Below are 13,602 nucleotides of genomic sequence, written 5' to 3'. Positions count from 1 at the left end.
CCGTTCACGGCGCACTGGCGGGGCGGGCACCCAAGTATGTCCCCTCGCCAGTGAAGTACAGATTTTATGCTATATGCTGCCCAGGGCGCTCCCCCCCCAGCGCCCTGCACCCTGCAGGTGATGGTAAGCGCGGGAGCAGGGAGCGCAGCGCTACCGCTGTCTCTCCCCCCTGCAGCACCCTGGCGGGGTGAACATACGCTGTGCCCAGGCACCGTAATATGTCCCCCGCCAGCATTGTAGACCGTCAGCAACAAGCCCCCAGGGCGCTCCCCCCCAGCGCCCTGCACCCTGCCAGAGACGTTGGTGTGTGGGAGCCTGGAGCGCAGCCCTACCGCTGCTGTTACCTCCGTTACTGAAGTCTTCTGCCGTCACTGAAGTCTTCTTTTCTTCCCATACTCACTTGGCTTCTTTCTTCCAACTTTTGTGAGGGGATTGACGGCGCGGCTCCGGGAACAAGCAGCTAGGCGCACCAAGTGATCGAACCCTCTGGAGCTAATGGTGTCCAGTAGCTGAGAAGCAGAGCCTTTAAACAAAGAAGAAGAAGAAGAAGTAGGTCCTGCTTCTCTCCCCTCACTCCCACGATGCAGGGAGCCTGAAGCCAGCAGGTCTGCCTGAAAATAAAAAACCTAATATAAAGTCTTCCAGAGAAACTCAGGAGAGCTCCCCTAGTGTGACCCCCATCACTCCTGGGCACAAAATCTAACTGAGGCCTGGAGGAGGGGCATAGAGGGAGGAGCCAGTTCACACCCAGTTTAAGTCTTTATAGTGTGCCCAAGCTCCTGCGGATCAGTCTATACCCCATGGTCCTTTTGGAGTCCCCAGCATCCTCTAGGACGTATGAGAAAAATAAGAATTTACTCACCGGTAATTCTATTTCTCGTAGTCCGTAGTGGATGCTGGGAACTCCGTAAGGACCATGGGGAACAGCGGGCTCCGAAGGAGGCTGGGCACTCTAGAAAGACTTATGACTACCTGGTGTGCACTGGCTCCTCCCACCACGACCCCCCTCCAAGCCTCAGTTAGGACACTGTGCCCGGACGAGCAGACATAATAAGGAAGGATTTAGAATCCCGGGTAAGACTCTTACCAGCCACACCAATCACACCGTACAACTCGTGATACTATATCCAGTTTGACAGTATGAAAACAACTGAGCCTCCCAACAGATGGCTCAACAATAACCCTTTAGTTAACAATAACTATTTACAAGTATTGCAGACAATCCGCACTTGGGATGGGCGCCCAGCATCCACTACGGACTACGAGAAATAGAATTACCGGTGAGTAAATTCTTATTTTCTCTAACGTCCTAGTGGATGCTGGGAACTCCGTAAGGACCATGGGGATTATACCAAAGCTCCCAAACGGGCGGGAGAGTGCGGATGACTCTGTAGCACCGTATGAGAGAACTCCAGGTCCTCCTCAGCCAGGGTATCAAATTTGTAGAATTTTGCAAACGTGTTTGCCCCTGACCAAGTAGCTGCTCGGCAAAGTTGTAAAGCCGAGACCCCTCGGGCAGCCGCCCAAGAAGAGCCCACCTTCCTTGTGGAATGGGCATTTACAGATTTTGGCTCTGGTATGCCTGCCACAGAATGTGCAAGCTGAATTGTACTACAAATCCAGCGAGCAATAGACTGCTTAGAAGCAGGAGCACCCAGCTTGTTGGGTGCATACAGGATAAACAGCGAGTCAGAGTTTCTGACTCCAGCCGTCCTGGAAACATATATTTTCAGGGCCCTGACAACGTCTAGCAACTTGGAGTCCTCCAATTCACTAGTAGCCGCCGGCACCACAATAGGCTGGTTCAGGTGAAACGCTGACACCACCTTAGGAAGAAATTGGGGACGAGTCCTCAATTCTGCCCTATCCATATGGAAAATCAGATAAGGGCTTTTACAAGATAAAGCCGCCAATTCTGACACTCGCCTGGCTGAAGCCAAGGCCAATAACATGACCACTTTCCACGTGAGATATTTTAGATCCACGGTTTTTAGTGGCTCAAACCAATGTGATTTTAAGAAAACTCAACACCACGTTGAGATCCCAAGGTGCCACAGGGGGCACAAACGGGGGCTGAATATGCAGCACTCCTTTCACAATGTCTGAACTTCAGGTACTGAAGCTAATTCTGTTTGAAAGAAAATCGACAGAGCCGAGATCTGTACTTTAATGGAGCCTAGACTTAGGCCCATATTCACTCCTGCTTGCAGGAAATGTAGAAATCGACCTAGTGGAAATTCCTCTGTTGGGGCCTTTTTGGCCTCGCACCATGCAACATATTTCCGCCACATGCGGTGATAATGCTTTGCCGTAACATCTTTCCTGGCTTTAATAAGCGCAGGAATGACTTCTTCCGGAATACCCTTTTCCTTCAGGATCCGGCGCTCAATCGCCATGCCGTCAAACGCAGCCGCGCTAAGTCTTGGAACAGACAGGGCCCCTGCTGAAGCAGGTCCTGTCTGAGCGGCAGAGGCCATGGGTCCTCTGATATAAATTTCCTGAAGTTCCGGGTACCAAGCCCTTCTTGGCCAATCCGGAACCACGAGTATCGTTCTTACTCCTCGCCATCTTATTATTCTCAGTACCTTTGGTATGAGAGGCAGAGTAGGGAACACATAAACCGACTGGTACACCCACGGTGTCACTAGAGCGTCCACAGCTATCGCCTGAGGGTCCCTTGACCTGGCGCAATATCTCTTTAGCTTTTTGTTGAGGCGGGACGCCATCATGTCCACCTGTGGCCTTTCCCAACGGTTTACCAACAGCAGGAAGACTTCTGGATGAAGTCCCCACTCTCCCGGGTGTAGGTCGTGTCTGCTGAGGAAGTCTGCTTCCCAGTTGTCCACTCCCGGAATGAACACTGCTGACAGTGCTAGTACGTGATTTTTCGCCCATCGGAGAATCCTTGTGGCTTCTGCCATTGCCATCCTGCTTCTTGTGCCGCCCTGTCGGGTCACATGGGCGACTGCCGTGATGTTGTCTGACTGTATCAGTACCGGCTGGTTTTGAAGCAGGGGTCTTGCCTGACCTAGGGCATTGTAAATGGCCCTCAGTTCCAGAATTTATATGTAGGGAAGTCTCCTGACTTGACCATAGGCCCTGGAAGTTTCTTCCCTGTGTGACTGCTCCCCAGCCTTGAAGGCTGGCATCCGTGGTCACCAGGACCCAGTCCTGTATGCCGAAACTGCGGCCCTCTAGAAGATGAGCACCCTGCATCCACCACAGTAGAGACACCCTGGTCCTTGGAGACAGGGTTATCATTTGATGCATTTGAAGATGCGATCCCGACCACTTATCTAAGAGGTCTCACTGGAAGGTCCTCGCATGGAACCTGCCGAATGGAATTGCTTCGTATGAAGCCACCATTTTTCCCAGGACTCGTGTGCAACGATGCACAGATACCCTTTTTGGTTTTAGGAGGTCTCTGACTAGAGATGATAGCTCCTTGGCTTTCTCCTGCGGGAGAAACACTTTTTTCTGTTCTGTGTCCAAAATCATCCCCAGGAACAGTAAGCGAGTGGAAGGAACCAGCTGTGACTTTGGAATGTTCAGAATCCAGCCATGCTGTTGTAGCACCTCCTGCGATAGTGCTACTCCGACCAGTAACTGCTCCCTGGACCTTGCCTTTATAAGGAGATCGTCCAAGTATGGGATAAATAAAAACTCCCTTTTTTTTTTTTTTTTTTGAAGGAGTATCATCATTTCTGCCATTACCTTGGTAAACACCCTCGGTGCCGTGGACAGTCCAAACGGTAGTGTCTGGAATTGGTAATGGCAATCCTGTACCACAATCTGAGGTACTCCTGGTGAGGAAGATAAATAGGGACATGCAGGTAAGCATCCTTGATGTCCAGGGATACCATGTAATCCCTCTCGTCCAGGCTTGCAAAAACCGCCCTGAGCGATTCCATCTTGAACTTTGTTATGTAAGTGTTCAAGGATTTCCATTTTAAAATGGGTCTCACCGAATCGGCTGGTTTCGGTACCACAAACAGTGTGGAATAGTAACCCCGTCCTTGTTGAAGTAGGGGCACCTTGACTATCACCTGCTGGGAATACAGCTTGTGAATTGCCTCTAGCACAGCCTCCCTGCCTGAGGGAGTTGTCGGCAAGGCAGATTTGAGTAAACGGCGGGGGGGAGACGCCTCGACTTCCAGCTCGTACCCCAGAGATACTACTTGAAGGATCCAGGGATCCACCTGTGAGCGAGCCCACTGATCGCTGAAATCTTTGAGGCGGCCCCCCACCGTACCTGGCTACGCCTGTGGAGCCCCCGCGTCATGCGGTGGACTCAGAGGAAGCAGGGGAAGAATTTTGATTCTGGGAACTGGCTGCTGGTGCAGCTTTTTCCCTCTTCCCTCGTTTGACCCGCCTGCTTTTTTGAAGCCGAAAGGACTGTACCTGATAATACAGTGCGTTTCTTAGGCTGTGAGGAAACCTGAGGTAAAATATTTTCATCCCAGCTGTTGCTGTGGATACGAGGTCCCAGAGACCATCCCCAACCAATTCCTCACCCTTATAAGGCTCTATGTGCCTTTTACAGTCAGCATCACCTGTCCAGTGTCGGGTCTCCAATACCCTCCTGACAGAATGGACATTGCAATAATTCAGGATGCCAGCCGGCAAAATATTCCTCTGTGCATCCCTCATATATAAGACGACGTCTTATGTTCGCAAAATAGTATCCCTGTTTGAAAGGGGTACAGACCACGCTGCAGCAGTCTGCAGGTCTCAGTCTAGTACCTGAGTGTGTAATTACAGACTTCAGGATAGCCTCCTGCTATTTATCAGCAGGTACCTTCAAAGTGGCCGTATCCTAAGACGGCAGTGCCACCTTGACAAACGTGTGAGCGCCTTATCCACCCTAAGGGATATCTCCCAGCGTAACTTATCCTCTGGCGGGAAAGGGTACGCCATCAGTAACTTGTTAGAAATTACCAGTTTCTTATCGGGGAAACCCACGCTTTTTCACACTTCATTCACTCATTTGATGGGGGAACAAAACACGGTCTGCTTTTTCTCCCCACACATAAAACCCTTTGTTTTTAGTGGTACTTGGGTTAATGTCAGAAATGTGTAACACATTTTATATTGCTGGGATCATGTAACGGATGTTCCTAGTGGATTGGGTATATGTCTCAACCTCGTCGACACTGGAGTCAGACTCTGTGTCTGCCATCTGAGGGAGCGTTGATGGCCTTTGAGACGTCTGGGCAGGCGCGGGCTGAGAAGCCGGCTGTCCCATAGCTGTTACGTCATCCAGCCTTTTATGTAAGGAGTTGACACTGTCGGTTAATACCTTCCACCTATCCATCCACTCTGGTGTCGGCCCACAGGGGCGACATCTCATTTATCGGCATCTGCTCCGCCTCCACATAAGTCTCCTCATCAAACATGTCGACACAGCCGTACCGACACACCGCACACACACAAGGAATGCTCCAATGAGGACAGGACCCACAAAAGCCCTTTGGGGGGACAGAGTGAGAGTATGCCAGCACACACCAGAGCGCTATATAATGCAGGGACTAACTGAGTTATGTCCCCTATAGCTGTTTTTATATAATTTATACTGCGCCTAAATTTAGTGCCCCCCCTCTCTGTTTTAACCCTGTTCTGTTTAGTGTAGACTGCAGGGGAGAGCCAGGGAGCTTCCCTCCAACGGAGCTGTGAGGGAAAAATGACGCCAGTGTGCTGAGGAGATAGGCTCCGCCCCTTTTTCGCGGACTTTTCTCCCGCATTTTTATGGAATCTGGCAGGGGTTAATATACATCCATATAGCCCTGGGGGTTATATGTGATGTATTTTTGCCAGCCAAGGTGTTTATATTGCTGCTCAGGGCGCCCCCCCCCCCCAGCGCCCTGCACCCTCAGTGACCGGAGTGTGTGGTGTGCATGAGGAGCAATGGCGCACAGCTGCAGTGCTGTGCGCTACCTTGGTGAAGACTGATGTCTTCTGCCGCCGTTTTTCCGGACCTCTTCTTGCTTCTGGCTCTGTAAGGGGGACGGCGGCGCGGCTCCGGGACCGAACACCAAGGACTGGGCCTGCGGTCGATCCCTCTGGAGCCAATGGTGTCCAGTAGCCTAAGAAGCCCAATCCGGCTGCAAGCAGGCGAGTTCGCTTCTTCTCCCCTTAGTCCCTCGCTGCAGTGAGCCTGTTGCCAGCAGGTCTCACTGAAAATAAAAAACCTAAATCTATACTTTCTTTCTAAGGGCTCAGGAGAGCCCCTAGTGTGCATCCCACCTCGGCCGGGCACAAGATCTAACTGAGGCTTGGAGGGGGGTCGTGGTGGGAGGAGCCAGTGCACACCAGGTAGTCATAAGTCTTTCTAGAGTGCCCAGCCTCTTTCGGAGCCCGCTGTTCCCCATGGTCCTTACGGAGTTCCCAGCATCCACTAGGACGTTAGAGAAATAAAAGTTTTAAATTAAACTGAAGAAAACACTCTGGAGCTGCAGAGATGTGCATCCTCTCCTGAGGGCACGTTTTTCTAAACTGCCTGTGGGAGGGGGCACAGAGGGGGAGGAGCCAGCACACCCAGTTGAAGAAATTTAAAGTGCACTGGTTCCTTTGGACCCCGTCTATACCCGTACTAGTTTCCCCCAATATTCCTTATGGATGCTAGAGGGAAAAAAAGGTTGGTTTGTTTTCAAGGATGAGCACATGACTATCAAACAGAGGTTCTAAAACATGGCCCTCAAGGGACCCCAATGGTCCAGGTTTTAGGTATATCCTATCCATGGCTCAGCAGATGTTTAAATCAAATGAACTGAGGTGCTAATTAAGTCACCTGTGGCCAAGCATGAATAAACTTAAAGCTGGGGTGCATTGAGAACAGCGTTTGAGAACCTCTGCTGTAGCAAAAACATTAAAATGATTTAAAGAGGTTTTTTTCTTTTTTAATTCAACAAAATCTAACTGAATGCATACCTAAGTCTTTGCGCTGTAGTGTTTTCCTCTTTCCTCGTTGAGCATATATATATGCATCTTTGGCAATTGTTTCAATGAATAATTCCTGTAGTTAAAAAAAAAAAAAAACACACCTTTAATTTTGCACACAACATGGGAGGAATTAAATTGTTTGAATAGTCAGTTGGGTGTCTGTTTTTTCCCTATCTAATACCCCTTTCACACCGCAGCTTTAACCCGGTAAACTGCAGATTTTTAAGCCTTCCAAAACGGTTCTAGCTGCGGTGTGAAAGGGCCACCTTGAATTTACAGTTTTCAAAATACCGGTATTTTGAAACGGTTAAAAAGCAGGGTCCTACACGGTTCAGACACGTTTCATTGTGCAGTGTGAAAGGCTCAGAAACGGCATTTCCAAGCCACAGAAGGTGATAGGCTGTCTCCATGCATGATGTCACCAGGGAGAAGCAGGAAATAAACTGGAGGAAACACATGAGTGAAGGGAACGTTTTATTATACAGAATACAGTTTAAAAATAAGAATTTACTCACCGGTAAATCTATTTCTCGTAGTCCGTAGTGGATGCTGGGGACTCCGTAAGGACCATGGGAATAGACGGGCTCCGCAGGAGACTGGGCACTCTAAAGAAAGATTCAGTACTATCTGGTGTGCACTGGCTCCTCCCTCTATGCCCCTCCTCCAGACCTCAGTTAAGGAAACTGTGCCCGGAAGAGCTGACATTACAAGGAAAGGATTTTGGAATCCAGGGTAAGACTCATACCAGCCACACCAATCACACTGTACAACTTGTGATAAACTTACCCAGTTAACAGTATGAACAACAGCTGAGCATCACTCAACCGATGCTACATAACCATAACCCTTTGTTAAGCAATAACTATATACACGTATTGCAGAAAGTCCGCACTTGGGACGGGCGCCCAGCATCCACTACGGACTACGAGAAATAGATTTACCGGTGAGTAAAATCTTATTTTCTCTAACGTCCTAGTGGATGCTGGGGACTCCGTAAGGACCATGGGGATTATACCAAAGCTCCCAAACGGGCAGGAGAGTGCGGATGACTCTGCAGCACCGAATGGGCAAACACCAGGTCCTCCTCAGCCAGGGTATCAAACTTGTAGAATTTTGCAAATGTGTTTGAACCCGACCAAGTAGCAGCTCGGCAAAGCTGTAATGCAGAGACCCCTCGGGCAGCCGCCCAAGAAGAGCCCACTTTCCTTGTGGAATGGGCTTTCACTGATTTTGGATGCGGCAATCCAGCCGCAGAATGAGCCTGCTGAATCGTGTTACAGATCCAGCGAGCAATGGTTTGCTTTGAAGCAGGAGCACCCAGCTTGTTGGATGCATACAGGATAAACAGCGAGTCCGTTTTCCTGACTCCAGCCGTCCTGGCAACATAGATCTTCAAAGCCCTGACTACATCAAGCAACTTGGAATCCTCCAAGTCACGAGTAGCCGCAGGCACCACAATGGGTTTAGATCAAATGAAAAGAGGACACCACCTTTGGCAGAAACTGCGGACGAGTCCGCAATTCTGCCCTATCCATATGGAAAACCAGGCTTTTACATGACAAAGCCGCCAATTCTGACACACGCCTAGCTGAGGCTAAGGCCAACAGCACGACCACTTTCCACGTGAGATACTTTAGCTCCACTGTCTTAAGTGGCTCAAACCAGTGGGATTTCAGGAAACCCAAGACCACGTTAAGATCCCAAGGTGCCACTGGTGGCACAAAAGGAGGCTGAATATGCAGCACTCCCTTAACAAACGTCTGAACCTCAGGCAGTGAAGCCAGTTCTTTTTGAAAGAAAATGGATAGGGCCGAAATCTGGACCTTTATGGACCCTAATTTTAGGCCCATAGTCACACCTGACTGTAGGAAGTGCAGGAATCGACCCAGCTAGAATTCCTCTGTAGGGGCCTTCCTGGCCTCACACCAAGAAACATTTGCCATATACGGTGATAATGTTTTGCGGTCACGTCCTTCCTAGCCTTTATCAGCGTAGGAATAACTGCATCCGGAATGCCCTTTTCTGCTAGGATCCGGCGTTCAACCGTCATGCCGTCAAACGCAGCCGCGGTAAGTCTTGGAACAGACAGGGCCCCTGTTGCAACAGGTCCTGTCTGAGAGGTAGAGGCCATGGGTCCTCTGTGAGCATTTCTTGCAGTTCCGGGTACCAAGTCCTTCTTGGCCAATCCAGAACAATGAGTATTGTTCTCACTCCTCTTTTTCTTACGATTCTCAGTACCCTGGGTATGAGAGGAAGAGGAGGAAAAACAGACCGACTGGAATACCCACGGTGTCACCAGTGCGTCCACAGCTATCGCCTGAGGGTCCCTTGACCTGCCGCAATACCTCTTTAATTTTTTGTTGAGGCGGGACGCCATCATGTCCACCTGTGGCAGTTCCCATCGATTTACAATCTGCGAAGACTTCTTGATGAAGTCCCCACTCTCCCGGGTGGAGGTCGTGTCTGCTGAGGAAGTCTGCTTCCCAGTTGTCCACTCCCGGAATGAACACTGTTGACAGTGCTTGCACGTGATTCTCCGCCCAACGAAGAATCCTGGTGGCTTCCGCCATTGCCACCCTGCTTCTTGTGCCGCCCTGGCGGTTTACATGAGCGAATGCCGTGATGTTGTCTGACTGGATCAGCACTGGTGGGCCTGACTCAGGGCGTTGTATATGACCCGTAGCTCCAGGATATTTATGTGCAGACAAGTCTCCTGACTTGACCACAGCCCTTGGAAGTTTCTTCCTTGAGTGACTGCCCTCCACCCTCGGAGGCTTGCATCCGTGGTCACCAGGACCCAGTCCTGTATGCCGAATCTGCGGCCCTCGAGGAGGTGAGCACCTTGTAGCCACCACAGAATAGACACCCTGGCCGACAGGGTGATCATCCGATGCATCTGAAGATGCGATCCGGACCACTTGTCCAGCAGATCCCACTGAAAGATCCTCGCATGGAACCTGCCGAAGGGAATGGCTTCGTATGACGCCACCATCTTTCCCAGGACTCGTGTGCAGTGATGCACCGACACCTGTTTTGGCTTTAGGAGGTCTCTGACCAGAGTCACGAGCTCCTGAGCCTTCTCCTCCGGGAGAAACACCTTCTTCGGGTCTGTGTCCAGAATCATGCCCAGGAAGGGCAGACGCGTCGCAGGAATCAGCTGCGACTTTGGAATGTTCAGAATCCAGCCGTGCTGACGCAACACTTCCTGAGAGTGTGCTACGCTGATCAGCAACTGCTCCCTGGACCTCACCTTTATGAGGAGATCGTCCAAGTATGGGATAATTGTAACCCCTTGCTTCCGAAGGAGCACCATCATTTCCGCCATCACCTTGGTAAAAACGCTCGGTGCCGTGGACAGGCCAAACGGCAACGTCTGGAATTGGTAATGACAGTCCCGTACCACAAACCTGAGGTACTCCTGATGAGGCGGATAAATGGGGACATGCAAGTAAGCATCCTTGATGTCCAGAGACACCATAAAATCCCCCTTTTCCATGGGGGAAGTTGGTAAGGCCGATTTTAGGTAACGGTGAGGGGGCGTCACCTCGAATTCCAGCTTGTATCCCTGAGACACAATTTGTATAGCCCAAGGATCCACCTGTGAGCGAACACACTGGTGGCTGAAATGTCGGAGACGCGCCCCCACGGCTCCTGGCTCCGCCTGTGGAGCCCCAGCGTCATGCGGTGGATTTAGTGGAAGCCGGTGAAGACTTTTGTTCCTGGGAACTAGCTGCATGGTGCAGCTTTTTTCCTCTACCCCTGCCTCTGGCAAGAAAGGACGCACCTCTGACCTTCTTGCTCTTCTGAGAACGAAAGGACTGCATTTGGTAATACGGTGCTTTCTTAGGCTGTGGAGGGACATAAGGCAAGAAATTTGACTTCCCAGCCGTAGCTGTGGAAACTAGGTCCGAGAGACCGTCCCCAAACAATTCCTCACCCTTATAAGGTAAAACCTCCATGTGTTTTTTAGAGTCGGTATCCCCTGTCCATTGCAGAGTCCATAAGACCCTTCTGGCAGAAATGGACATTGCGTTTACTCTAGAGCCCAGCAGGCAAATGTCCCTCTGGGCATCCCGCATATATAGGACAGCGTCCTTGATATGTGCCAGGGTCAGTAGAACAGTGTCCCTGTCCAGGGTATCTATCTCCTCAGACAGAGTATCCGTCCATGCAGCTACCGCACTACACATCCAGGCCGAAGCAATTGCTGGCCTCAGCAGTGTGCCAGAATGTGTATAAACAGACTTCAGGATAGCTTCCTGCTTTCTATCCGCAGGATCCTTTAGGGCGGCCGTATCCTGAGACGGCAGGGCCACCTTCTTAGACAAGCGTGTCAACGCCTTGTCTACCCTAGGGGAGGATTCCCAGCGTAACCTGTCCGTTGGCGGGAAAGGATACGCCATAAGTAATCTCTTGGAAATTATCACCTTCCTGTCAGGGGAATCCCACGCTTTTTCACATAATTCATTTAATTCATGTGAAGGGGGAAAAGTCACTTCATGCTTTTTCTCCCCATACATATAAATCCTCTTGTCAGGGACAGGATTTTCCTCAGAAATGTGTAGTACATCCTTCATTGCTACAATCATGTAGCGGATGGCTTTAGTCATTTTAGGCTGCAACTTTGCCTCATCGTCATCGACACTGAAGTCAGATTCCGTGTCGACATCTGTGTCAACTATCTGGGATAGTATGCGCTTTTGAGACCCTGACGGCCTCTGCGCTGTAGGATCAGGCATGGGTTGAGACCCTGACTGTCCCAAGGTTACAGTTTTATCCAATCTGTTATGCAAGGAGTTTACATTATCATTTAACACCTTCCACATATCCATCCAATCAGGTGTCGGCACCGTCGGCGGCGACACCTCACTCAGCTGCACTTGTTCTGCCTCCACGTATCCTTCCTCATCAAACATGTCGACACAGGCGTACCGACACACAGCATACACACAGGGAATGCTCTGACTGAGGACAGGACCCCACAAAGGCTTTTGGGGAGACAGAGAGAGAGTATGCCAGCACACACCCCAGCGCTATATAACCCAGGGATTACACTGTACCTTAGTGTTTACCCCGTAGCTGCTGTTAAATATATCTCTGCGCCTAAATTTATGTGCCCCCCCTCTCTTTTTTACCCTCTATTGCACCTGTATACTGCAGGGAAGAGCCTGGGGAGCGTCCTTCCAGCGGAGCTGTGAAGAGAAAATGGCGCTGGTGTGCTGAGGAAGAAGGCCCCGCCCCCTCAGCGGCGGGCTTCTGTCCCGCTTTAATGTGTAAAAAATGGCGGGGGCTCGGGCATATATACAGTCCCAGACTGTATATATGTCTATTTTTGCCAAAAAGGTACTTAATTGCTGCCCAGGGCGACCCCCCCCTGCGCCCTGCACCCTACAGTGACCGGAGTGTGCGGTGTGCTGTGGGAGCAATGGCGCACAGCTGCAGTGCTGTGCGCTACCTTAAGTGAAGACAGGAGTCTTCAGCCGCCGATTTCGATTTCTTCATGCTTCTGCTGCTTCTGTACTTCTGGCTCTGCGAGGGGGACGGCGGCGCGGCTCCGGGAACGGACGATCAAGGTTAGGTACCTGTGTTCGATCCCTCTGGAGCTAATGGTGTCCCGTAGCCTAAGAAGCGCTACCTAGCTGCCGTGAGTAGGTTTGCTTCTCTCCCCTCAGTCCCTCGTAGCAGAGAGTCTGTTGCCAGCAGAAGCTCTCTGAAAATAAAAAACCTGACAAAATATTTTCTTTTCTAGCAAGCTCAGGAGAGCCCACTAGGAGCACCCAGCTCTGACCGGGCACAGATTCTAACGGAGGTCTGGAGGAGGGGCATAGAGGGAGGAGCCAGTGCACACCAGATAGTACTGAATCTTTCTTTAGAGTGCCCAGTCTCCTGCGGAGCCCGTCTATTCCCATGGTCCTTACGGAGTCCCCAGCATCCACTAGGACGTTAGAGAAATGGCAAATTGGAGTGATGAGGAGGTTAGGGAGCTGCATAGGATAGGAGGGGATGAAGAAATATGTAGACAAATCACTGGGACAGTGAAAGTAGTAATCTACAAAAACATGGTAAACATGCTTGAAGCTGCTGGGTTCCATCGTACGACTAGCCAAATTGTTAATAATTAATTAATAATTATTAATAATAATGTGTGGGCCAGAAAATAAGAATTTACTTACCGATTATTCTATTTCTCGTAGTCCGTAGTGGATGCTGGGAACTCCGTAAGGACCATGGGGAATAGCGGCTCCGCAGGAGACTGGGCACAAAAGTAAAGCTTTAGGACTACCTGGTGTGCACTGGCTCCTCCCCCTATGACCCTCCTCCAAGCCTCAGTTAGGATACTGTGCCCGGACGAGCGTACACAATAAGGAAGGATTTATGAATCCCGGGTAAGACTCATACCAGCCACACCAATCACACCGTACAACTTGTGATCTGAACCCAGTTAACAGTATGATAACAGAGGAGCCTCTGGATAGATGGCTCACAACAATAACCCGATTTAGTTAACAATAACTATGTACAAGTATTGCAGACAATCCGCACTTGGGATGGGCGCCCAGCATCCACTACGGACTACGAGAAATAGAATTATCGGTAAGTAAATTCTTATTTTCTCTGACGTCCTAGTGGATGCTGGGAACTCCGTAAGGACCATGGGGATTA

The 13,602-nt window shown here is 50.4% G+C and overlaps 1 protein-coding gene across 1 annotated transcript in view; it reads right to left on the bottom strand.

Moving 5' to 3' along the window:
* POLE4 (DNA polymerase epsilon 4, accessory subunit) overlaps positions 1-13,602 on the bottom strand; it is a 104,424-nt gene that overhangs the window by 76,144 nt on the left and 14,678 nt on the right. The window contains exon 2 of the mRNA XM_063915911.1: positions 6,928-7,012. Within this exon, the coding sequence (XP_063771981.1) occupies positions 6,928-7,012 (85 nt within the window). The remainder of the gene's footprint in view (positions 1-6,927; positions 7,013-13,602) is intronic.

This window comes from Pseudophryne corroboree, chromosome 1 (genome assembly GCF_028390025.1).
Source record: "Pseudophryne corroboree isolate aPseCor3 chromosome 1, aPseCor3.hap2, whole genome shotgun sequence".
NCBI classification, from domain to species: Eukaryota; Metazoa; Chordata; class Amphibia; order Anura; family Myobatrachidae; genus Pseudophryne; species Pseudophryne corroboree.
The sequence above is the reverse complement of the archived record's forward strand: the minus strand, read 5'-3'. Positions and strand labels throughout refer to the sequence as shown.